Below are 24,519 nucleotides of genomic sequence, written 5' to 3' on the forward strand. Positions count from 1 at the left end.
ATGATCCCTGTAAGGTGTCCTTGGGTGTTATGAAAGGCGCCCCCCCCAAATAAATGTATTATTATTATTATTATTAATATCTAAAATATTTTCACCTGTGACTCCATTGTCAAGGCAGGCCAGCGTTCCAGGGTCTCTCCAACAGGTAGCTCATCATTGATTATCTCATTGCGCTGCAGGGAAAAGGTAGTCTTTATAACTACTAATTTGATATTGAGATGCACATGTACACACAGCCCGACCTCTAACATCATGGTGTTAACAAAAAGGTTATTGTTGCTGTTATTTTACATACTTGAATGTATGGTCATGTTAGGGTTTTACAATTTTATGGAAGTCTTTAAAAAAAAAACATTTGTATGGCACTCAGGTAGCGAGGGGTACAATTATTGCCCATCCCCCATGTTCGGGGGGAGGGAAGTTGGGAGGGGGATATTTGTCATTGCATGTTCTCCTACAGGTTGGGGCAGCGCCTGTCAGCGGGGAATGTTGAGTGGGAGGTATAGGACGGAGTCGCTACATCCTCCTGGAGGGGGCTCCTCATTCCTCACTGACAGGTGAGCCAGTAGGGTGCAACAGCAGTGGGAGAAAGGTTCTGTTTTTCATTTCATCATTAAATTCACTTTATACATTAGCAAAAAGGAAATGAATGCACTTTTATGGAAAAAAATAAATACATTTTGTTCAATTTCTATATATTGTGCTTTATTCAGTTTGCTTGAAAGTGTAATGATTGTTATTTATTTAGGATTTGGATATTAGGATTTTTTTTTTTTTTTTATCCCACGATGTGATGCCCCTGTGGGTCCATCAGTAGAGAGGGTGTGGCTGTTCTGTCTGTGCTGCATTGGCTGCATTGATTGCACTGATTGCAGTAACTCAGGGCACCTGGGTCTGGTGCTCTGCAGCTATTTTAAAGCCTCTCTGCTCCTGTCTGTGCTCTCTGCTTTTCCCTGCAGGCACTCTGGTTTTGTTGAGTATATTATGAGTTTCTTCAGTTGCTTTACTTTGTGCACTTCCACACTCTCACACACATACATGTCCATACAATCCTCACCCTGCATTTACATTACTGATACCACTGACATCCACACCTCATACTTTACTGGTTTTGACTTGATTTGGTTTGTTACATTACATTACATTGCATTTAGCTGACGCTTTTATCCAAAGCGACTTACAATAAGTACATTCGACCAGGAAGACACAACTTTGAGGAAAACAGAATCATATAAGTACATCAGGTTTCATAGAGCCAATCATTTCAAGTGCTACTCAACTGGCTTTAGGTAAGCCAGTCCTTTATTAGTATATAAGTGCTCTGTTAGCAGTTATTTGTTAGTCATTCTATCGCTCGAAGTGGAGTCGAAAGAGATGAGTTTTCAGTCTGCGCCGGAAGGTGTGTAAGCTTTCTGCCGTCCTAATGTCAATGGGGAGCTCATTCCACCATTTTGGAGCCAGGATAGCAAACCCACGTGTTTCTGCTGATGGGAACTTGGGTTCCCCTCGCAGCGAGGGTGCAGCGAGTCGTTTGGCTGATGCAGAGCGAAGTGCACGCGCTGGGGTGTACGGTTTAACCATGTCCTGGATGTAGGAAGGGCCAGATCCATTCGCAGCATGGTACGCAAGTACCAGTGTCTTGAAGTGAATTCTAACAGTTACTGGAAGCCAGTGGAGGGAGCGGAGGAGCGGAGTGGTGTGGGAAAATTTAGGAAGGTTGAAGACCAGACGACCCCCCCCCCCCCTCAAGGGACAGATTCTAGATGTCCATAACAAAGTCCAACATTCCCAAATGGGTGGGTGGAGGAGGTCCGGCGGACGGGTCCGGGTCGACAGCCCAGAGGCAAGTCAGAGGAACCCGAGGTGGTCTCGGGTGGATGACCCGGGGGCAAGGCAGAGTTCGAGGAGGGGGTCTCGGGCGGACGGCCCGGGGGCAAGGCAGAGTTCAAAAAGTGGCGAAGGCCACAGCGGGCCAACTCAGGGGGCCGGGCATGAGGGTGAAGGCAGCGGCTAGAAGAGTCAGGGGGGCGGGCTTGAGGGCGAAAGCCGCTGGGGAACTCAGGAGGCCGGGCACAAGGTCGGGTAAGAAGGCGGCGACGGGACAGCTCCGGAGGGCGGGCAGGAATGCGGCGACGGGACGGCTCCGGAGGACGGGCACGAAGGCAGTGACGGGATAGCTCCGGAGGACGACGTATGCCGCAATGGGACCCCTCCAGTGTCAGAGGGGACTCGAGAGGAGACTCGAGAGGAGACTCGAGAGGGGACTCGAGAGGGGACTCGAGAGGGGACTCGAGAAGGGACGCCGACAGGACACGGGGAGCTGGCGTCGGCCGGAGAACCAACAGGTGACGAGGAGCTGGATTCGGCCGGTACGCCGACAGGACACAGGGTGCTGGCGTCGGCCGAAGAGCCAGTACTGGAACTGAAACTGGAGTTGGGACCATGGCTGCTGGGGCCGGTACTGAAGCCGGGACCTTGGCTGTATGGGCCGGCACTGGAGCCGGAACCATTGGAGCACGGGCTGGAATCTTGGTCTTGGGTCTCCTAGAGATTTTTTGGTGGACCCGTGGGCCTCCCAAGGCCTGGTCATACCCCAGGAAAGTGTTAGAGGCTTCAGACAAGTCTTCAGGACTACTTGTGAGAAGCTGTAGCCACTCAGGCAACAAGCTCCTGAGCCAGGGCTTGCGAGCAACCTCCTGGCGTGCCTCCTTCAAGGCAGCCTCTCTACCCCGTCTAGATGAGGCGTTATTCCAAGTGTAAAAAATGTACTCCAGAGAGTACCCAAGCCTGTAGAGCAAAATCATCTGAGTCTGCTGAGTCCAAAGTTGGTCGGTTCATTCTGCTATGATCTCTGTTAAGATCACGGAAAAAGGTAGGACCCAAATGCAGACTACAAAAAAGGTAAAATAGGTCTATAAACAAAAAGCGAGCTTTATTCAAAAGCCGATGACAAAAAACATGACATGAACACAACGGTAGCACAAGGAAGAAACATACCCAAAAAACTGACCGTGACTGACATGGAGGAAGACAGGAGAAACAGGGGAACGACAAGACTAAGGGAACGACAAGACTAAATACTGAGAGGGGTAATCACGGGACGAGAAACAGCTGGGTAAGGGAGGCAGAAACACAAGGGCAACAGGTGAAAACAATGAGACAATCAGACAGCTCAAATGATTTTTCTCTTGCGGGTTTACCACAAGGTGAGTTTCTTTTGATATCCTGCCACACATGCTCTGTCAGGTTAGCTCTGAGTGTTAGCGATGCTTGTTAATGTAAACAAAGACAAAATTATGTCCAAAACACGTCGGGCATTAATTCTGATAGGGCCTTGGGTCCACCATCTGATATGATTTACGTCATATCGGATGGCAAATCTGGATCAGCTCCGTTGTAACCCCGTTTTTAGAGATTTGCGCACGGAGGAAAAGAGAGAGGGTTTTATTTTCTGACACTTTGTGAGTTCCCTGACACACCGGGGACACATATTTATGTATAAAAGACATCAAAATGTGCATTTTGCATAATAGGTCCCCTTTAAATAATCTCAATTAAATAGCATTTTCTGGTGCGTGTTGTTTGTATTATATTTTTTTGAATTTTGTACATTGTCAATTTTTACTATGTATCTTTGTTAGCTAAAATACAGTTCTGCCAAGGAGAGCATTGCAATATAAACTCACTAACAGTGGGAAATACTTAGTGAGTAAGTAGCTCCCCCAACAATGCACACAAGATAATTTGATGCTGTCTTGTGATCAGTGTAAGAGATTTTGTGGGACAACTAGTCCGCATTCCAAATCTCTGCGCGTCCCTAACAAGCTGGTTATCATACAGGAAGGAATCCAGAGCATACAATTAACCGTTTAACAATAATCCACTTTAATGGTAATATGACAATGCAATACAATCAAATACAGTACAAATGAAATACAGTCATCTGTGGGATCCCACATTTACCTGATACTCACGTGAGCCAGCCAGAGGAAAGAAAGAGAGCCTGAATACAGCGTGGTTCCTGTGTTTTATACATTGCTAACAATGGGGGAGTTATCTGAGCCTCCCTTCCAGACCTTTGGCTGCCCAAATATCTCCAACACCTCACTTCTTAAGTTTCCCCAATCACAGTAGCTTAGCTTCATTATCTCCTAGACCTGAGTTCACTCACAAGACTGCCCTTGTGAACTGTTGCGCCTGCTTGGTGGGTGATTTAGTGTGAGAATAATGAGTTCTGCAACCTTTTGGCTTATCAGTTTGGACATAACAGGATGCCTCTGTATTGACACAGTATTGACACCGTATATTTCCACTGAGGCTCCTCAGTAGTTGGACTTTAACACCGTACTGTACTTTTCCACTCAGACAGCTCAATGTCTTATATTCACTGTTTTCTACACAAATCATTTCCCCTTTTAAGCTTATTCATAGTTTGCTAACATGAATACATACAAATATTTCCTTACATCAGTCTCAGGTAGGCATACCAGTTTATTTATGAATTGTAAATCTAACATAGGTCCACCCCAAATAGATCAGCTTGCTGAAAGTGCTAGCTGCATTATAATATAATATAATAAGTATACTGAGAGGGCAAGGTATGTGTCAACCCTCAAAAACTGGCAAGTAATACCCTAATCATAGTACATACAAATAAGGCAGGACACACAAGTGATGGTCTTGTATCCAAGCATCAAGCAAAGTATCAGAAACTATACATTACATTACATTGCATGTACACCCATATAGTTATTAGATGTTAATTATGCCCGGTCCCAAAGCCACCACTGTGTATTTGTATCCAACTGGAATTCCTTTACATCTCACAATATGTCAGTAAACACACATCTTTTCAAATATCAAAACCTTTCCATGACTGAAAGTTATATTTTCAATTACCATTACCTTGCAAGAGATGATTATGACTATTATTATGGCCAAAATGACAATACTAATTATTTTTGTACCAAAGTTGAGATCATAATTATCGGAAGTCGCAACGGCTCATTTCAAAATAAACGTGGATTTGCGTAAAAAACTATTTTTTCGGGGTTTGGGTGTTTTGTTTGATTTTAAATAAACAAAGTCTTGGCTTTCAGAATATGAAACTTTTATTTCCAAAATCACACGAAAAATACATTTTTGAAGCTTGTAAAGGGACGAAGACAGGCACCTCTCATTCGCAATCTGCTCTTCCGCAGCGCCGCCCCCCCCTCCCTCCGGCTGACATTATGAATGTACGCGTATAGTAATCATAGATAACACGGCAGGGTCCGTTACTGTTTGTTTTCATCTGATTTTTTAAATTAAACAAAGTCTTGGCTTTCAGAATATTAAACTTGTTTCGTCAAATTCAGATGATAAATACAGCTTTGAAGCTTGGAACGGTATAATTACAAGTGGAGAACGGAGTAACTTAACGTCACAGCAGGCATAACACCAGCCGGTGTTTCTCGAGAGTGTTTTCCTCGGGAAACAAACACAATACACACAAACGCAAAATTACACTAACACACACACATGTATACACACACACTCGCGAGCTTCCCCCAGACCAGTAATCCAAACGAAAATATCTTCCCTCCGTAGTATTTTGATCATTTGCTAATAATCAATCGGATCGATGGATTCCAGAGAAGAGAAAACTTTGAAGGCCTTTTTCTCAAAATGATGACTCGGTTACAGTCATTATACAATGTGACATATTTCGTTTAATATTTGGAGTACAAAAACAATCCTGATAACGAAAGCTAGGAATCTCCTCTTTCCAGAAGTGTATACAACTCAAAATGTGTCTTCGGGTCAATGCGACTGATTTCGATAGAGCAGATCACATATTCTATTGCACTTTCTGCTTTTGCCCTCTGCTCAGAGGGTCTATTGCCTCTTTCACACCAACGCAGCTCCCGTTCTAGCTCCGTGTTTGCGCTCTTCTCGTTCGGAACCGGTTTTTCTTTTCAGCCCCCGTTTTGTTAGTACAGCCCAGAGCCCGAGTGGTGCTGAGTCACTGCGTCATAGTTTGCGTCATGACGTAACCGTTTACGTGCCTGCTTCATAAAGCCAAACCGTGCGGAAACCCCTCACATCGACAACAACAACAATGGCTGATTGTATTGAAGCGCTGCTCGTTTTGCTTTGTCGAAACCAAATGCAAATAATAGGTACACGGTACGGTCATAACCAGCGGTTGCCATCTCTCGCTGCAATTGCTGTAAAATTGCTTTGGATCGCGTGCTCCCCTCCAGCTTCCTCTGTACCTCTTGGGAAGACCAGATTCCCAGTAGGTAGCTGGTCTCTTCAGTGGACCACTGCTGTTTAAGTTTGGGGTTTTCCATCGTTGTGTACAAACTGGACAAAACGTGGGCTTTTTGTTGTTGTTCAGGAGGTTGACCCCTTCCCCTCCCCCCGCCTCCGACGTAAGCGTGACGTATGCGGTTCTTGCTTTTAGACGACAATTTTTTCGAGCATGTGTAACGGGTCACAACCGTAAGCGACCTGTTATCGATCAGGAAACGATAGCGAGGCATCTGGGTAACTTTTCTGGCATTTATTCTGAGAACAAAAATAATATTCCCTTTGCATCCGCGTTGCACATCCTCAGCAGTGCTCACTTCAAAGTCTTCTAGTATTTATTTATACATTGAGAAATTATTAAATTACCAAGAAAATCTTATTTTTAAGTAAGAATACAAAATACAAACATACCTGAGAACAAAAATAATATTCTCTTTGCATCCGCATTGCACATCTTTACAAAAGAAAAGAAAGAAAAGTCAGAAAGTGTGGAAATGTAAACAAAGAAAATGACGCAGAACGTGTCTATTTCCCGCCAAAACCACACCGTGGATATCGCTCAAAAATACAATTTCTTACGGTGGAAACTTAACAAAAATGGGTTAATAATATACCCAAATTGACACTTAACAACATACATCACTTTCATAAACTTAAATTGCCGGTTTAACACACAAAATTGTAATGAACTATAACACAATTCCTAGCACAGCTTACCCTCAGCAGTGCTCACTTCAATGTGAGGGGAAAGCGGAAATGACATACAGGAAGTAGAAAACAATGTGCAACGGGAAAGTGTTCCCACTAGAAACAATACTCAAAAATATTAAAAGGAAACAATCTCATAGAAATAAAATTCACAACCTATTGTAAATTGTAATTCATAATTAATAATTATGTATACACATTTTTAACTCCGTAACACATGGTAAGAACCGGTTTTCGAGGAAAAAAAGAGCCGGCTCCGCTGCGGTGTGAACAGGAAAAACGGTGCTTATCAGGCTCAAGCTCCGAACCGGCCCTGGAACCACGTTGGTGTGAAAGGGGCATAAGAGCTGATATGGGGGAGAGTGAATGGATTGGATTGAAAAGGCATAGTTCAAATTACAAAAAGGCAGAGACAAATTCTGAGATTAACCCTCAGTCCACCAGGAAATGTCCCAATTATTCAGATGCCCAGTCTCATCTGTCTCTGGACCTGGGAACTAACTAATTTACCCGGTTGACAGTTCCCCAGGTGAAGCCTGAGCACACCTTGACTGTGCAGCTGCAACAACAGGTTAAACTCAGCAGGCATGGAATGCGCTCCCCAGTTAACTGTTTCATCATCGAAATAGTGGTTTTTCACGGCATTGAGTTCAAATGGATGAATACTGAAGGGCCAGAAACCGTACACATGCACGTTGGCACAGTTTTCCAGCGCTATGTTAACCATCACTAAGCCGGCGCTGAGTATGCCTCTGTGTAGGCCTCTGGAGCGCCAGAATTTGCTCAGTCTCCGGAGGTAATCAGGGTTGAAGTAGGTGGGCCTAATTGGACTTTCAAGGTCCCTAATGCCGTATGCAGCCTTCAGGCACAAAGGAGTACAAAAGCCAAAGGCAAAGGCAGGTAGAAGCAGCAGGGACTTGCCGTAGATATGTAGACTCTCCACAAATTGACGGCTAGGCCCGTCTAAGGGCCCATACCTGAAAATAGAAAGAATGTTTGGCAACAAAACTAAAACAAATGTTATGGTAAAGTGAGACTAATTTCTTTTCTCACTTTATAATGAGGCCCCTCGGATTTGCTGTCACAATGTCAGTCTTGTTGCCCACATGTTTCTCATAGCCTTTTCCCAAAGACGGTAGGTTGCACCTGAAAAGCATAACGGACTAATCAGAAATTATTATTGGGAATTTTATGATCTTTTTAATTCTTTATGTTTAATTCTGTAGATTGATGTCGCCATCAGCCTTTCAGTCCCCTAATCTTGACAGCTTTCTCACCTGATAACATGCTGAGCCGAATCGATCATCTCTCCACAGTTGCTGTTTGTCAGAATCCCTGAGTTCCCAACAACAGCACACGTGTCAAATCTTTTCTTTGGAAATGGATTCTCCTGGAAATAAAACCAATGATAAAATATATTAGAGAACAATAACATGCATATGATTATATAATGTTTGTGAATGAGCAAGAGCCATGGGGATGTTTGCAAATCCCCTACAACAGTTACAACATTTGTTAACATGTGTGAGTATTTATTTAATGTACACTTTGGTGTTAGAGATGCGTTATTGATTTCCTACATTCTTTTACGATTTTAAACGTACTGAAACAGCGCACCATTCTCCAAAATGACTGACTATAGTGTATCTGAGATCAAAATAAGAGAGTTTGAAGCTGCGGTTTGAGCTAGGGCGCAGGTAGTGGCCATTGGGCCCTCAACTTTGCGCCCCTTGGCCTGATTTGGCATCTCAGCTGATCACACACAGTGAAATGTAGCCTCTGTATTTAAACCATCCCAGTATCAGGAGCAGTGGGCTGTATCCTGGAATCTGAAACTTACTCATGCAGTGGGTGGTTTGTGAACTACCTCTCTGAAAGTCCCAATGTGTTCAGTTTGATGGACTGTCTTCTGAGTGGTTAAACATCACTAATGGTGTACCACAAGGTTCAGTTTTAGGTCCGCTATTATTCTCTATCTATATTAATAGTTTAGGTGAAAATGTCGAAGGAGCAACCTTACATTTTTATGCGTTATGTACTGTGCAGGTCCCTCGATTAACGAGGCTGTTGTTAAATTACAGGCTGTTTTTAACATTATTCAGGCTCAGCTCTCTGAACTTAAGCTTCTTTTAAATGTGGATAAAACCAAGGTAATGCTCTTTTCTAAAGCTAAAGCTAAAAATACACCGGAGACTGCTTTGGATATTGTAACTACACAAGGAATACAACTTGAAGTTTAGATGTGCAGCTCCACTAACTTGGAACAGTCTGCAAAAAAGAATGGAACATTACCAAGCTAGTACCACTATATGTTTTTAAAGCTCGGTTGGATGCTACACAATCAGATGCTGTTGGTACCTGTACATGTGGTTAAATATGTAAATTGTAATCCCTGTACATTTTGCTGTATGATGTCCTTTTGTTGTTCTGTTGTTTATGTTTTGATGTCTTCTTGTGGAACCTACTGCTGCAGGTCTCCCTTGAAAAAGAGATCATTGATCTCAATGGGATTTTACCTGGATAAATAAAGGTTTTGAATTTAATTGACTCTGAATCTGTGACTGTTTTATTCTGAACTATTCCGGTTAGTTCTGACAAAGTTGTTGTGTCCATGGATCAGACAGTTGATATTTAGATTTACAAATCAGCAATTATATAATTAAAAGCAGACATGCTGTGTATTGAAATAAGATTGTAGTTTTTTTTTAGCATTCGTCAGATTAAGAAGTCCTCACTTCAAATCAGAATTATGTGTGTGTGTGTGTGTGTGTGTGTGTGTGTGTGTGTGTGTGTGTGTGTGTGTGTGTGTGTGTGTGTGTATGTATGTGTGTGTGTGTATGTGTGTGTGTGTGTGTGTGTGTGTGTGTGTGTGTGTGTGTGTGTGTGTGTGTGTGTGTGTGTGTGTGTGTGTTTGTGAAAGGGTGGTCATAGGTCAGGGGTGCCCAACCTTTTTTGAACCGAGAGCTACTTTTAAAGTTGCCAGTCTGCCGAGATCTACCAGTCCAAATAGAGAGGCGTAGCCATTACTGACAGCCTACTACCAGGTAAATACCCACTTCTACTTGTATAAAACTGACTTTTGTACGATTAATACCTCATAAAATACTGCAGATCCTTTATCTTACCTCTTTCTAATCTTCACACATACAAGTATTTAACTGAAGTGTCACAACAGTGTTGTTGATACAGAGTTGGAGTTTATTCACACGTCACTACAGTGGGTAATGTTTTCAAGAAACATCGAACAGTGCTGCCACATATGACACAGGAAAAAAAGAAAAGACGCTGAACCCTTTCTTTGCCATTATATAAAAATAGTGTTGCTACAAAAGTATAAATTAGGCTTACTAATAAGACAACTCAGATCTGAAGCTACACAGGAATCTGCTGCCAAAGTGCAATAAAACAGACACAATTAATAGAATCAAACCATTTTTTGTTGCATTTTAGTCGAGTATAAAAAGAAATGCCTTTAAAATAGGATGCAAGCAACACTAGTTTCTTAACCTGAATTGATAATAGACTATAATCAATTTCAGTTTGCATTCTTATACCATTTTGTACAACAATTATAATGAATAAGTTCAAACAAACTAAAACTTATAGCTGATTAATAACGGTATCTAACTTGAGTTTTTATTATATCAAAAACCTGTTGAAATGCTACTGTTATTTTTACTGTCAGAAAAAGCGTGTCGGCAGCCTCCAGGAATGCTTCTTTCACAATTTCGCCATCTTTGAAAGACTTCATGTGTTTCGCAAGAACGTGACTGACACGATAAGATGCTATGGTAGCAGCCTTGCTCTTGTTGTTGGGTGTGACAAAGGTAACTTCGGGCCTTGTATATTGCACATGTCTTTTATTTTGAAAAGTGATCCCCCTCCCGTTCTTTCTGTTACTCCTGATTATGTTCACCTGGTGCCCTGTGTTGTCCCCCCCCCCCCACCTGTGTCTAATTGCTCCCCCCTCACCTGTGTCTAATTGCTGATTAGTGGGTGTGTATTTAGGCTCTGTGTTTCCTGTTTGGTAGTGATGGCGAGATGAAGCCTTATGAAGCTTTGAAACTTTCCAGCCAATTGGTTCGCAAAAGGGTTCATCTCATGAGGCTTCATCATGGGCTTCATTTGAACACAAACCCCCCCTGTTGGTCAAAGTGTGTAAAACAGGCAGGTTGGACATCTCAACAGTGTGCTCTATCTCCGACCGAGTTCCCAACGAGTAAAGCCTTAGAATAACTCTAAACAACGAACATTAAATCATATTTTCATGTTAACAATATAGTATTTATTCCAGTTGAATGATTGTGATTGAAAAGCCTAAGGAGGCTGGTAAACATTGCAAAGAGGGATTTGTATTCCTTAATAATATTCATAAACTTAAACCATGTTGTAGCCGGAGAAAGGCTAAACCATATCAAAGAATACATTTATTAACTACATTATCTCATTTAGCTGTAGCTTTTATAAACAACAAAAAATACATATTGTCCAGTCATTGAACCAGGGACCCTGCGGTCATGAGTCAACTGCTTTCCAGCTGAGCCACAGCGCACACACTAAAGCTCCCTGAAAACACTGACACATATGTATTCCTGTATTTATTGATGTTTTTATTCCTACATTTATTTATGCTTGTATCTATTTATACTTATGACATGTTCCGACCTCTATAAGTGAGGGTCTGAGCTCTCTTGATTCCATCGTGTCCCCGGGCCCGGGTACAGGAGGTGTAATATGGTTCTTATTATAGATCCATGGGTATGAGTGTTGTGGTTCAACGGTTCAACCGATCTGAATCGCTTCCTGAAGCAGTCACGTGGTATCGACAGGCAGCGAGGCTTCGTTTGTCATCGATGACATCACTGGCCCAAAACGATACAAGCCTCGATACATGCTTCACAAAAAGCTTCGGGGATTACTCGACACACGCTCCGAAGCCTCGGCGCAATACGTAACATCACTACTGTTTGGTGAAGGCTGGTAGTGTGGGTGAGATCCTTATGGCTGTGTTCACCTGGGCAGCAATATTGAGGCTGTGTATCCTGTACCACAGCGATGAATAAATGCCCACACCGGGTTATATTTGAATTCTCTGCCTCTGCCTCCTTGCTTGGTCGGCCGCTCAACGGTCACATTCACATTTGGTGTCAGAAGTGGGATTGACCAAGTGAGGAGGTGAAAACGATGGAGGAACTGAGGGAGATTATGAAGTCATACATGCAGTATGAGACAGCCAGATTCAAGCGGGAGGAGTGCCGTTTGGGAAACATGGAGCAGCCGTTTTCAGGGATACAGGAACAGGATTCCCTGATAAAAGAGAACAGACTAAAGGCAGAGCCGGCTGCAGAGCAACAAATGCCTCAGGCCACTCCATTGAAGAAGAAGAAGGTTAAGAAAAGTAAAATGGAGCCGGATGCAGTGGACGAGGAGGGTCTCGTGAGTCCAGCTGAAACGACAGCAGAGGAAAAGAAAAAGGGGAAGAAGGTGGATGGTCAGGAGGAGGTGCAGTCTGAGGACCAACCAGCAGGGGGCGATGCAGAGACAGAAAAGGAGCCGGAGACAACAGACGCAGACGCCTCTCTGCTCGCGTCGGGCCAAAAGAAGAAACGTCTCCGGAAGAAACTGAGTCCGAAGAAAAGACAGATGATCCAGAAGAAAGAGACGCAGAAACACCGGGCGGAGTGGAGACACATGGAGGAGAGCAAAATGGCCAAGATCCATAAGTGTCGCAGGAATGAGGTACTGTTCTCTTTCGGGAGAGGAAGGAGGAAATGTGACAAAGGTAACTTGTATCCCGGTAGATGAACAGAGACTGATCATATAACACCGGGTGATTCACTACCGCTATAATGAATTTTCCCTCCATTTTTTTGGAATATGAGGAAATGACCTGCGTAGTCTCTCCCAGCATACACGCGGTTTGATTGGCTAGCGCTTGTACTGGCAGATTTGCATAAACAGGATTGCATTGGCCGACGCCTCCGTCGAGGCGTCAAAAGTTGAACATTGCTCAACTTTTGAAACGAGCAATGCCAGCAACGCTCCACGTCGCTTCCCAAAATGCAGTTCGGCTAAAAGTGACGTCACCCCATTCAAAGTGAATGGGCAGAAGCGTTGGAAGCTTCAACGCACGCCGCTGTGTGGACGGGCCGTTGGGAGGGAATTCCGTCTTGTAGCGTTTGTGCACTGTTTTGAAATGCCGCTCCTAAATCCCTTCTTCGATAAAGCCACGCTCGCATTGCAGATGAGACAGATGGACTTTGAAGTGGAATAGATACAAAAATAATCATCCTCCCACTCGGAGTGAAAATTATATATTTGGGCTTTTTTGCTTCTGCCATAATTGCGGTCTTGTGTGTGCACACTGTCACTCCTATTGACACGGACAACGTCAGCGAAATAATGCCCACTGCCCGCCAGCCACGCCCCGACACATGGTTGTCACGCTGGCCAATCACAAAGCTTTGATGCGTTCAAGTGCATTATTCTGGCACAGGAAGATAATGTTATAGGACATTAACGATAAAACAGAATATTGTTGTTCTATTTTTAGACGCATCTCGCGATCGACTGGGAATCTCCCCACGATCGACCATCGACTGGTTGGGCACCCCTGTCATAGGTGGTCATTTCTATACATATATACTCTACAATAAAGACAACAAGCAGAAGATGATGTGATACTATCCATGAATGAAAAACTACATACCTTTATGAAGGTGCTGAAAATCTCTGGAGTCACCATGCGGGTCGTCGTGTTTTCCGCAGAGTACACGATATTTGATCCCACTGGAGTGTTGGCCTGGGTAATGATGGCCCTGTCAAATCCCTGGCACTCACTTCTCAGCTGAGAACTGGGGTAACACAAGGACTTTGTTAAAAAAACATCCAAGCCAGGAGTTTTGTTGAACTGAAAGCTTTATAATTTACAGTAAATGGCAATTTGTTCAGATTATATATAAAACGTATCTTCTTTCTTATAAGGATTTCTAATTGATATAATCCTCAACGTGAGTTAAAGTTATCTTCAGGTGAAGTCCCTCTGTTTTACTCTCTGACTCGTGCTATACATTTGTTAAGATTTTTGATTACAATGGATTCAGTTGCAAATTGTTGAATGATGTGGCACTCTTGGGCGTTGCTTCATGGATTGCTTCTTCTAAATACTTTTAAAACCAACTCACTGAATAGTCTCAAACTGTGACAATGTTTAGTGTTTATACTCTTCCCCTGAGAAACAGCAAATCTTTGCCTGCATGGACTATTAATTGCAATTCTGTACAAAACCTTTTTTGTTAACATTTTATACAAAATGTAATGAAATACAATTACCTGAAGTTTCTGTAATTATCTTCTTGCTTCTTCCACGTTTTTGAGTAGAGTTCTCTTACTTTTTCAATGAGCTCCCTGTCTCTCACACACACACACACACACACACACACACACACACACACACACACACACACACACACACACACACACACACACACACACACACACACACACACACACACACACACACACACACACACACACACACACACACACACACACACACAGGTGTGTGACCCCTCGTGATAACATGAATTGTTCTGATGAAGGCATTAACAGAAAGGCTCCTTCAAGGAGAAGCATGGACGGTGTTTGCTCTCACCTGCATCCTTTGCAAAGGTCAGAGGGCCAGATGTTCTTGGGTGAAGGGGGTTCACTTTGTACAAGATAGCTGTGCAGCAAACTAGAGACAAACACACAGCACATTCATTTATACATAGCCCACACCAAAAGGCAAATGAGCTATGATGACAGGTGTGGTTTACCAAAAACTACAAAAAAAACATCAACTAAACTCATTTTAAAACAACGAGAAAGCAATCCAGTACACAATAAAGACTGAGAATAACAACTGATTGACAGGGGAGTTATTGAATGTCGTTCTGAACTAGTTAAAAGGGCTATCGAGAGAGAGGCGCTGCAGATTTGATGTGGCAACTCTCCGTGCAGTCAGAACCTCTGGCTGCTGTGACTTGTGATGTGAAATTCTCTGGCCGATACTCGTAATAAACCATCAGTGTTTGACATCAAAGGTCCAACTCTTCTTGTGTCTCTGCAGAAGTTTCCCTTACAGGTTTCACATAAGGTCTTTGGATAGGGCTATGGGTTAGCAAGTTTAGCCACGTGTTAGATCGTTTTTAAAGCTAGTTCAACCAGGTTGTTTTCATAAATGTCTCATGCAAGGGGCAAACTTTTGTTGAGTTTGAAAAGTGAAATATTTAAACTATTATATATATATATACCTATAACTGTTGAGGAGAAAATGTTTATACACACACACACACACACACACACACACACACACACACACACACACACACACACACACACACACACACACACACACACACACACACACACACACACACACACACACACACACACACACACACACACACACACACACACACACACACACACACACACACACACACACACACACACACACACACACACACACACACACAGAGAGAGAGAGAGAAAGACAGTTGACAGAAGCCTGAAATGCAAATTAGTGTGAGAGGCCTTTGGAATAAAACAAGGGAGTTGTTGATTCAAGCGTTTTGAATATGTGGGACCTGCACATCTGACACAGAGCTTGAGCAGTGTACAATGGCGGTGCTTGGCAACAGGGAGGAGCACTATCCTCTCCTGCCACCGCAGCACATCGGACTCATTGTTGAAGGTGTGGAAGTCTTCAATGAGATGCCATCAGTTGCACAGGGTTTGCAGTCTGAGTGTCAAGCCTTAAGTATTGGATACATGAAAGACTTTTGAATACAGCATGTTTTTTGTTCTAAAGCTTGTATTCAAATACAGTGTAATGCAAGGGTACTTTGTTTAATTTAAAGTTTAAGAGGAACTTGAACAAAAGAGTAACTAGTCAGCAAAAGAAAACTTGAACTGCATTCATCTTATTATTATAAAACAGAATAGGTGATGCATATTTTAAATCAATCAATCAATCAATCAATCAATCAATCAATCAATCAATCAATCAATCAATCAATCTTTATTTATATAGCCCAATATCACAAATGTTACATTTGTCTCAGTGGTCTTCACAGTTTGTACAGAATATCAGTATGACAATACGACACCCTCTGTCCTTAGACCCTCACATCGTACAAGGAAAAACTTCTGGAGAAAACTCACAGTTTAAAGGGAAAAATGGGAGAAACCTCAGGGAGAGCAACAGAGGAGGGATCCCTCTCCCAGGACGGACAGACGTGCAATAGATGCCGTGTGTACATTGAAAATATAATACATTTGCAACATAGGTAGTCCAAATGTTTGGAAATGCATGTGTGTATAATAGGACATCTCAATAAATGTTAAGGTTTTTGAAGGGAACATTCCTGTCTTTATTGATATGTGAACAGAGTGTAAAGAAGTGTTTTAAGTTTAAAAGTGAACATTCCTCTTTGATATATAGTAGTAAATGTAATGCTTTGAACTAAATAAATTATATTAATGTATAATTACAAACTTTACTTTGATCTAATAATAAACATGAACTCAGTCCAAAAGGAGAAATGTAGTTATAACAAAGTACATGGTGCCTTGTGAGAAACATATCCTCAGACCCGGGTAAATAGAAAACCTGCTCCACAGGTTGTTGGAACAAGTACTGAGACGCTTACCCGTTTCCCACAATGATCCAGAAGGCAGTGATCAGCAGGCTCCCCAAACAGAGTACAATTAAACCGATGGATAACTTCTGAGCGTGTAGCTTCATCCCGATCTTGTATCTAGATGTCAAACTTTGGACTCTCTGCTCTCCCCTCAGTTTGTAGCCTACATCTCTTGTCTCTTTTCTCAGGCAAGTCCTCTGTCTTCTTTGCACTTGGTCTTTCCCCTTCTGTTTGCGTCGGTGTCAGACGGGTCTAAGAACTGATGTCCTTGTTTGATTGAACTCCTACTTTAGTCTTCATCATGTCTCTTTGGTCCGCCCATTTTTTACATGTCCCTCCCTCCATCATTTGTTTCAACACATGCAATACAATGACTCATAAGGTGACAGTAGCAATAATGAGGCTTGTTAACCTGTTAAACCCCGAGCCTGTTTTTCAGGTTCTGTGTCAGAGTAAATTCAGATGGAACATAGCAAAAAAATGTAAATTCCTGTCTCCGCCTAAAGAAAACCCATTACTTATAGTGAAGACCAGTGTTGTGCTAGTAACTGAAAACCAGTAACTAGTTACGATTACTAGTTACTTCATTTCAAAAGTAACTCAGTTACTTTACTGATTACTTACACCAGAAGGTAATGCGTTACTGTGAAAAGTAACTGTTTAGTTACTTAAAAAAAGGGCTCCCATTAATGCCCTTATAGCCTTCATTTCAATACTGTTTGCATTGGAGAATAATACAATCTGTTGATCAACTTGACATGCACTATATGCAATCTGGATTGCATCGATATTAGCTGGCTTTCCATTTTTGTATATTCTTTCTCCAGGTAGTTGGAAAAAGTTTTCCGTCCCATATGCCGTGTGCCGCCCGGACATGGTATCATGCTAACTAGCTCCCTGAAAGCGGGTGACTCCACTGTAGCAATAGCCTGCATGTGTTCTACAACATACCGTGCAATGGCTTTATCGACTTTTCCCTGGCTAGCAGTCCCTTGGTTAAAATCCAGCCGCTGTTGCTTAGGTGGAGGTGGAGTGGCGTCGGCTGAGTCTGGGTCTGTGCCGGTCTTAGTTACTAGCTTCGTCCCAGCATGCTGTTTTTGCAGATGTTTTTAAGAGATTTGAATTACTGGTTTGGGCAGTAGATAGGCTCTTTGGCCCGCCAGAACACAACTTACATTTAACAGAAACTTTCTTTTCTTTGTGCTCGACAAAAGTGAAATAGTGAGAATATCTCCAGGTGGAGAAACTAGACTTGAGCTCCGCCGCCGCCATGATAGTCTTGTTAGTAAACAACACATACACGCCCACAGCCGGTCTCCGCATGTGACACAGGAAGTATCTAAGTATATTCACTCAAGTACTGTACTTAAGTACAGTTCTCATCTCTGTTCGCCTGGCTGTTGACTATATAAAAAAACTAACGCAGTAACGGAGTAACGCACCATGTAGTAACGGTAACTGAGTTACTGAATTTAAAAAGTAATGCGTTAGAGTACTAGTTACTGCCAAAAATAACGCCGTTACTTTGTAACACGTTAGTCCCAACACTGGTGAAGACCAACCTTGAATGATGGGTTAGTAGCCTAAAAGCTTTAGGAATCCAAAGTATAACATATACTAAGTACCTTGTATCAAGATTGAGGCAAAACAAGTGGCATTTGACCTTTTTAGAGAGGTTTATGAAAATAAAGTCCAGGCGGAATAAGCTTTGGGCACATTTGGTTCCATCAGTGCCATTTCACCTTTTTCAGGTACCAGACTATAAAAATCATTGTATTGCATTGAATCATCACTATAGGTATTCATTCCACCCAAAACAACAACAAAACATATTTTAAAAAATATATATATATATATTTTTTTTTTTTATTTGTGTGTGTACTAGGTGTGTGTAAGTGTAGGTGTGTGTGTATGTGTAGTTGTGTATGTGTAAGTGTAGCTGTGTGTTTATGTAACTGTACCAATGCACTATACAATAAAACTACACTGTAAGTGTACTTGCACAATAAAAAAAAAAGGAAACATAGGTAACATTTGACTCCAACTGGGGCAGATTTATTTCAAACATTTTACCAACACACTATAGGCATGTCAAAACAATTTTACCAACGTACTATACAATAAAACCACACTGTAGGTTTGTAAAAACAACAAATATTTTACCAACACACTATACAATAAAATCACACTAGGTATATAAAAACAACAAGTATATATTTTTTAAATAAACACTCGCAAAACGTTATACCTGCCTGAACTTTATACCTACCTGAATGTTCCAGTATTTAGGTCGTGCCACTCCCTGAAACAGTTCTTTTTGACAGTGAAGCACAGAGGGACCTGGCACTTCCTGCAGTACACAGGTGTCTTCACCCTTTTGAGTCCAGCAACTAGGCACCTCCTGCAGTTCTTCCTGACCTTGGTGGCATCTTCCCCATAATACTCAGGCATGCATGTGGGTGGTGGAGGAGGGGGTGGTGGAGGTGCAGGGCCTTCAGCAGGGCCTGCAGCAAGCTGCTCCCTGAAAGTCTTCTGGGTGTGAGGCTTTGTCCTGCTGGGGTCACACCTCATCTAACAAATGTGGAAAAACAAAGAGATTAGATTAATTCACTGGCTTATACTTATAGGATAATATTGGACTATAAATGAATAATATTACACCAAATAAATAAGTAAACACATGTATATTAATTCACTGGCCATTCATTTAGAAAATGTAACTCCAAAAAGACAAGTAACACTATTTAGCATTTTGGCTAATCATTCCTGTTGGCTAAGCAAACACTGTGATGCAGTTCCACCAAACACAAAAGTAATATATAAAAAGGATAATATTGGACAATAAATGAATAATATCACACCAAATAAATAAGTAAACACATGTATATATTCATTCACTGGCCATTCATTTAGAAAATGTAAGTAACACTATTTAGCATTTTGCCTAATCATTCCTGTAGCTTCTTGGCTAAGCTAGCACTGTGACGCAGTTCCACCAAACACATAAGTAATATATAAAAACAGAGAGATTACATACCTTTCCCGTGGTGGAAGTTCAACATCCGAGTCACTACTGTCCGGATCCAGGTCTGGCTGGAGGAGATCTTCATCATCTGACGAAGAGTCATCTGGTATGTTCATAGCCCCGCTATCGTCAGCTAGCATCTCTAGCTCCTGCTTGGTGGTGAAGCTCTCCCTTCTGGCTGCGTAATGCGTAATGGAGCCGGAGCGGGCGTAGTTTATACTACGCAGGATCATATCTTTGGAACCCATTGGTCGATTTTGGTGATTGACACCTTTTCTGAACCGTTAGAGCCAATAGAATCGAGTGACAGTTAGTAAGTCCCGCTGAACACTTACGTCAAGTAGAGAGAGGTTTGCGTAAACAGCACGTGAGACAGCATTAGCTCGGGACTGCGAAACTTTGTACCTACTCTGCTGCCATAAATGTAATGATAGATTATCAGGAACAATTCTAAAGTGACTAAGAGACATTGGATTAACCTTAAGCAGCATTTTTATTCCCTTGAACAAGAGCTTTGATCACAAAACAGCAACGGTAAGACATAATAATTGTTGCAAATGTATTATCTTTTCAATTTACACATGGCATCTATTGCACGTCTGTCCGTCCTGGGAGAGGGATCCCTCCTCTGTTGCTCTCCCTGAGGTTTCTCCCATTTTCCCCTTTAAACTGGGTTTTCTTCGGAAGTTTTTCCTTGTACGATGTGAGGGTCTAAGGACAGAGGGTGTCGTATTGTCATACGGATATTCTGTACACACTGTGAAGACCACTGAGACAAATGTAACATTTGTGATATTGGGCTATATAAATAAACAATGATTGATTGATTGATTGATTGATTGATTGATTGATTGTTATGGTTTTGAAAACTTTTTCTTTTTTTTCTCTGTTCTGGCTGATAGCTCAGTGAGTTTGTGTCCTACAGTGATGATACTTATAACAAAATAATCTGTGGAGTATCAGCTTTCGGATGATATGTAGTTTGTGCAGAAAATATTAAGTTTTAAAGATCGTTTTTGCTAGTTAGCACCGGAAGTAGCATCTGCCCGTTTTAGCTAAGGGCTAATGCTAACGCTTCTTGTGAGACTTGTGTTTTGTTTCGGTAAAAACGGTTCTTATCGTCAGTTAGCTGAGATTCTTCTCGTTAATCTGGTATAACACGTTGATAGGTTTTTAAATATTAAGATGCCCTGAGACACAGTGTCGTGAAAAAAAAAAACAGGGTCCCTGCCGGCGGGGACCTTCGGGCTTAACAGGTTAAGTTAACCCAGAGGAACAAATTGTCCTTTATACTTTTTTAGTTACTATGAAGATTTAGATCAATTATAGAAAAAGATAATCAACAAAAACAAAATCAAACAAAACTGATTGAACCCTAGAATATGAATAGTGTGACCTCTTGGCAGTTGGAAGATCCTGTTCTATTGATGAGTAAGTTCCCCCTTACTTTGCCATTGTCAATCCTACCAACACAGTCTCACTCCCTAAACGTCCAGGAGCGACGCTTGGTCAGGGTCCCGTGGCGTGCAGGTGGGACGCGCCGAGGCTCCTTCAGCTTCATAAACGGACGCAAAGAGCTTTCAACTGATTGCAATGTATTCCCATCGGCGGCGGTATTTCACGCTCAGGGAAGCACCGTTGCTGTTAAAGGCAATGTGAGCGTCCATTCCCATTGGATAACGGAGAATTGTACACCCGGAAGTAAGTATTCTCCTTACTGTCGATTGATTTGACAGTGATATCTCCACTACTCATCAACTCAAAAACACCATATTATCATTGTTAATTAAACGACATTGATAGGTTTAAATTGTGTACAATAGGGGTGTAACGGTATCCGTATTCGTCCCGTACCGTCACGGTTCGGACGTCACGGTTCGGCACATGCAGTCACACGGCGAATACGCCTTTTTTTTACGAGTGGGAAAAAAGTAATTCAGGGCAGTATCCACTACACTATATATACTCCAGGGGGCGGTATTGCGCCTAAAAGCTGTTTGCCAGCCGCCCTTAAACAACAAATGAAGAACAAGAAGAAACACAACAACAAAACGAACTAAATACAAGAAGAAGAATAGTTAGTATGGCGATTTCAGATAACACACAGGAGCTAGAACCCACCTGCTTCTTTTAAATCAGCTGTGTGGGAACATTTCGGGTTCCCTGTGGACTACAATAACAATGAGGTGTGCGAGTGGTGGATCGGACGAGGACGGTGTGTCGGCGTTGTTCTACAGCGGTGCGGTATGCTAATGGGAACACACGCCAAACATGCTAAATCATATCAGAAGGCATCACCCAGGTTTACCAATCACTGGAGCCCGGCAAAAGACAACAGCTGTTCAACAGCTGATTCCCGCTGTTTTTAAGAAGCCAATAGACATGAGAGCCGAGAGACCAAAAATAAATAACGGAAGCTTTTGGCATGTGTTTTTCAACGACTTTGCGCTCTTGAAACACTTTCTTATTATTTATTATGTAATATTTTCAAGACATCCTTTTTAGTTTTACAGCTTGATGAAAACTTTTTGTTTGACATCAGCCATTACAGATAATATGGCCATCTGAGTGTACTGTGTATGGTTTGTTTTTAACTGTTTAATACAGTTAATTATTCAAAATGAGTTCTTTATTTTTAAACTGAAACTTGCACTACTGTTCAAACATAAATAACAACAAACCTGGAATTATGCATTTGGGACTTTTTTTTGCTTTTTTGTTGTTTGTTGTACCGAACCGTACCGAACCGTGACCTCCAAACCGAGGTACGAACCGAACCGTGACTTCTGTGAACCGTTACACCCCTAGTGTACAATGCTTTTGTGTTTTTCCCCTTCAATTCAGAGAAACAACTTGTTTTCTCTGAAATGTGGAGCGCCAAAGAGACTATACTACCCACAATCCGCAGCTATTGTTGTGATGACGCCTGTCCGCTTTGCAACAAACCTTGTGATAAGTCAACAAGCTCTGTGATTGGATGAAACATAAATTCATACAAAAAAAATTCACCCCGTCTCCTAAAAATAACGTTCCCACAGAACTAAACTGCATTCTCAATTACGTTTAGCTAGAAACATATTTTCTCCCACGTTACGTTTGTTATGAACGTATCTCAAACACTTTTATTTTCTACATATCTTCTAGAAACATATTTTCTCCCACGTTACGTTTGTTATGAACATGTCTTAAATACACTTATTTTCTACATGTATTTGCCATTTATTGTCTTGCTTATGATAATGATAATAGTCATTTATAAATATCATTTTAGAGCACACATTTGAAATCGAGAATCGGGCTCGATATATGGTTAAATTAAAATCAGTTGGCGAGGCTGTAACTTCGCCAGCTGTTACTCTCATGAGCGAGGCAGAAAATAATAGTTCAATCACGTCCGGTCTGAACGCAGCATTAAAGCGAGCTGCGCGCTGCACTGGAAACGCGCCATTACATCACCAGAAGTCCTAATTTAAGGGGTCATTTCTCCCAAAAAAAATGTTTTTACTCACTATATCAACAGCCCCACCAAAAATATTTTCCACCAGCCGCCACTGAGCTAACTGTAGGCTACTTAGCTTGCATTGTTATGGATCTAAAGGTAGCAAAAGCTAACTTTCATAGCACAGCTTTTCTTTACTTCTCACTTAACACAATAAAGAAACAGACCGTATAGTACAGCCCAAACAACACAAATGATCAATACTTACATATATTTTCACTTGTAGTATTATAATAATTGAAATGCTGGTTCTTCTGGGGGTGTTCTATCCACGCTCAGCTACCGCAGCTGCACTGTACAACTGCTGGAGGACTGGGCTACCAAAAACTGAGTAGCCAATGAGAGGACGCACCCCTGAAAATCCCGCCTACCTAGGACGTTTGTGTCTGAATTGAAAGGTATAGCACGAGTTAGAGAGTTTGATAACACAGAGGGACTTCACCGGAAGATAAATTTAACTCACCTTGATGACCTTGGCCCTGTTCGCGGAAGAGGTTGAAGCTCCAGCAGGGCCCTTTTCCATGGACTGGAGGCGAGCGTCGATTAGCAGCAAAGAGCTTGCCAGAGATTGCAGGGTGTTTGCTAAGCTAACGTCCGTGAGGGGCTGGTTTCCGGTGCTCCCGGGCTGGTCGGCGCTGGGGTGAGCCTGGGAAGGGGTGGATTTTTTCGACGAGCGAGCTTGTGGAGGACTCGCCTTCCTTGTCCATTTTCCCCCGCGGCTGCGCCCGTGCCCTCGCCTGCGCCCGTGCCCTCGCCCGTGCCCTCGCCCGCGCCCTCGCCCTGATCTCTCGGGAGAGCTGGCTGGAGCTGCTGGCTTGGGTTGGGGGACCGCGCCGGAGACTTGGTCCGAGAGCTCCCGAAGTTGGGAGAGAGGGAGATCTGGGGCTGCAGAAATGCCCTGCTGCAGTAGATGGGAGAAGAGGAAGTCTGCCTCTGCCGTACTGTACGTGAGCCGCCACGGGAAGCCAGACGGGCGCTCATGCGCCGGTGTCTTGAGGAGTTGGAAGCTACTTCTGGAGGTACGTTGGAGCCAGGATCGAGATCCTTCGAAAAAGGTTCGTTGTCGGAAAAGTATGAATTAGACATCTTGAGGTTATATATTCCTGAGTGTTTAACGGAAGAGGAGTATTAGTGTACTACCATTTGCGTATTGTCACCTGGAATGACAGCTGACAAGAGGGAAGAGCAGATATAAAGGGATTAGCGGGTGCAACGATAAGCTTGTGAGAATGGAGAGAGAAGTGATTGGTTAGCTGGGGAGTGACGCCCCCGATCACTTAATGAGGGAGGAGAGGGTAGAGAAGTGA

The 24,519-nt window shown here is 42.5% G+C and overlaps 1 protein-coding gene across 1 annotated transcript; it reads right to left on the reverse strand.

Moving 5' to 3' along the window:
- Positions 1-3,861: 3,861 nt before the first annotated feature.
- Positions 3,862-16,943, reverse strand: LOC117454811 (alpha-2,8-sialyltransferase 8F-like). The gene is made up of 7 exons (XM_034094008.2): positions 16,698-16,943; positions 14,657-14,737; positions 14,335-14,409; positions 13,712-13,856; positions 8,280-8,392; positions 8,056-8,148; positions 3,862-7,979 (listed from the first exon to the last, which is right to left on the reverse strand). The coding sequence occupies exons 1-7, from the start codon at positions 16,790-16,792 to the stop codon at positions 7,463-7,465; spliced, it is 1,119 nt and encodes a 372-aa protein (XP_033949899.1). The 5' UTR covers positions 16,793-16,943; the 3' UTR covers positions 3,862-7,462.
- Positions 16,944-24,519: the final 7,576 nt, after the last annotated feature.

Source organism: Pseudochaenichthys georgianus, chromosome 11 (assembly GCF_902827115.2).
Source record: "Pseudochaenichthys georgianus chromosome 11, fPseGeo1.2, whole genome shotgun sequence".
Classification (NCBI taxonomy): Eukaryota; Metazoa; Chordata; class Actinopteri; order Perciformes; family Channichthyidae; genus Pseudochaenichthys; species Pseudochaenichthys georgianus.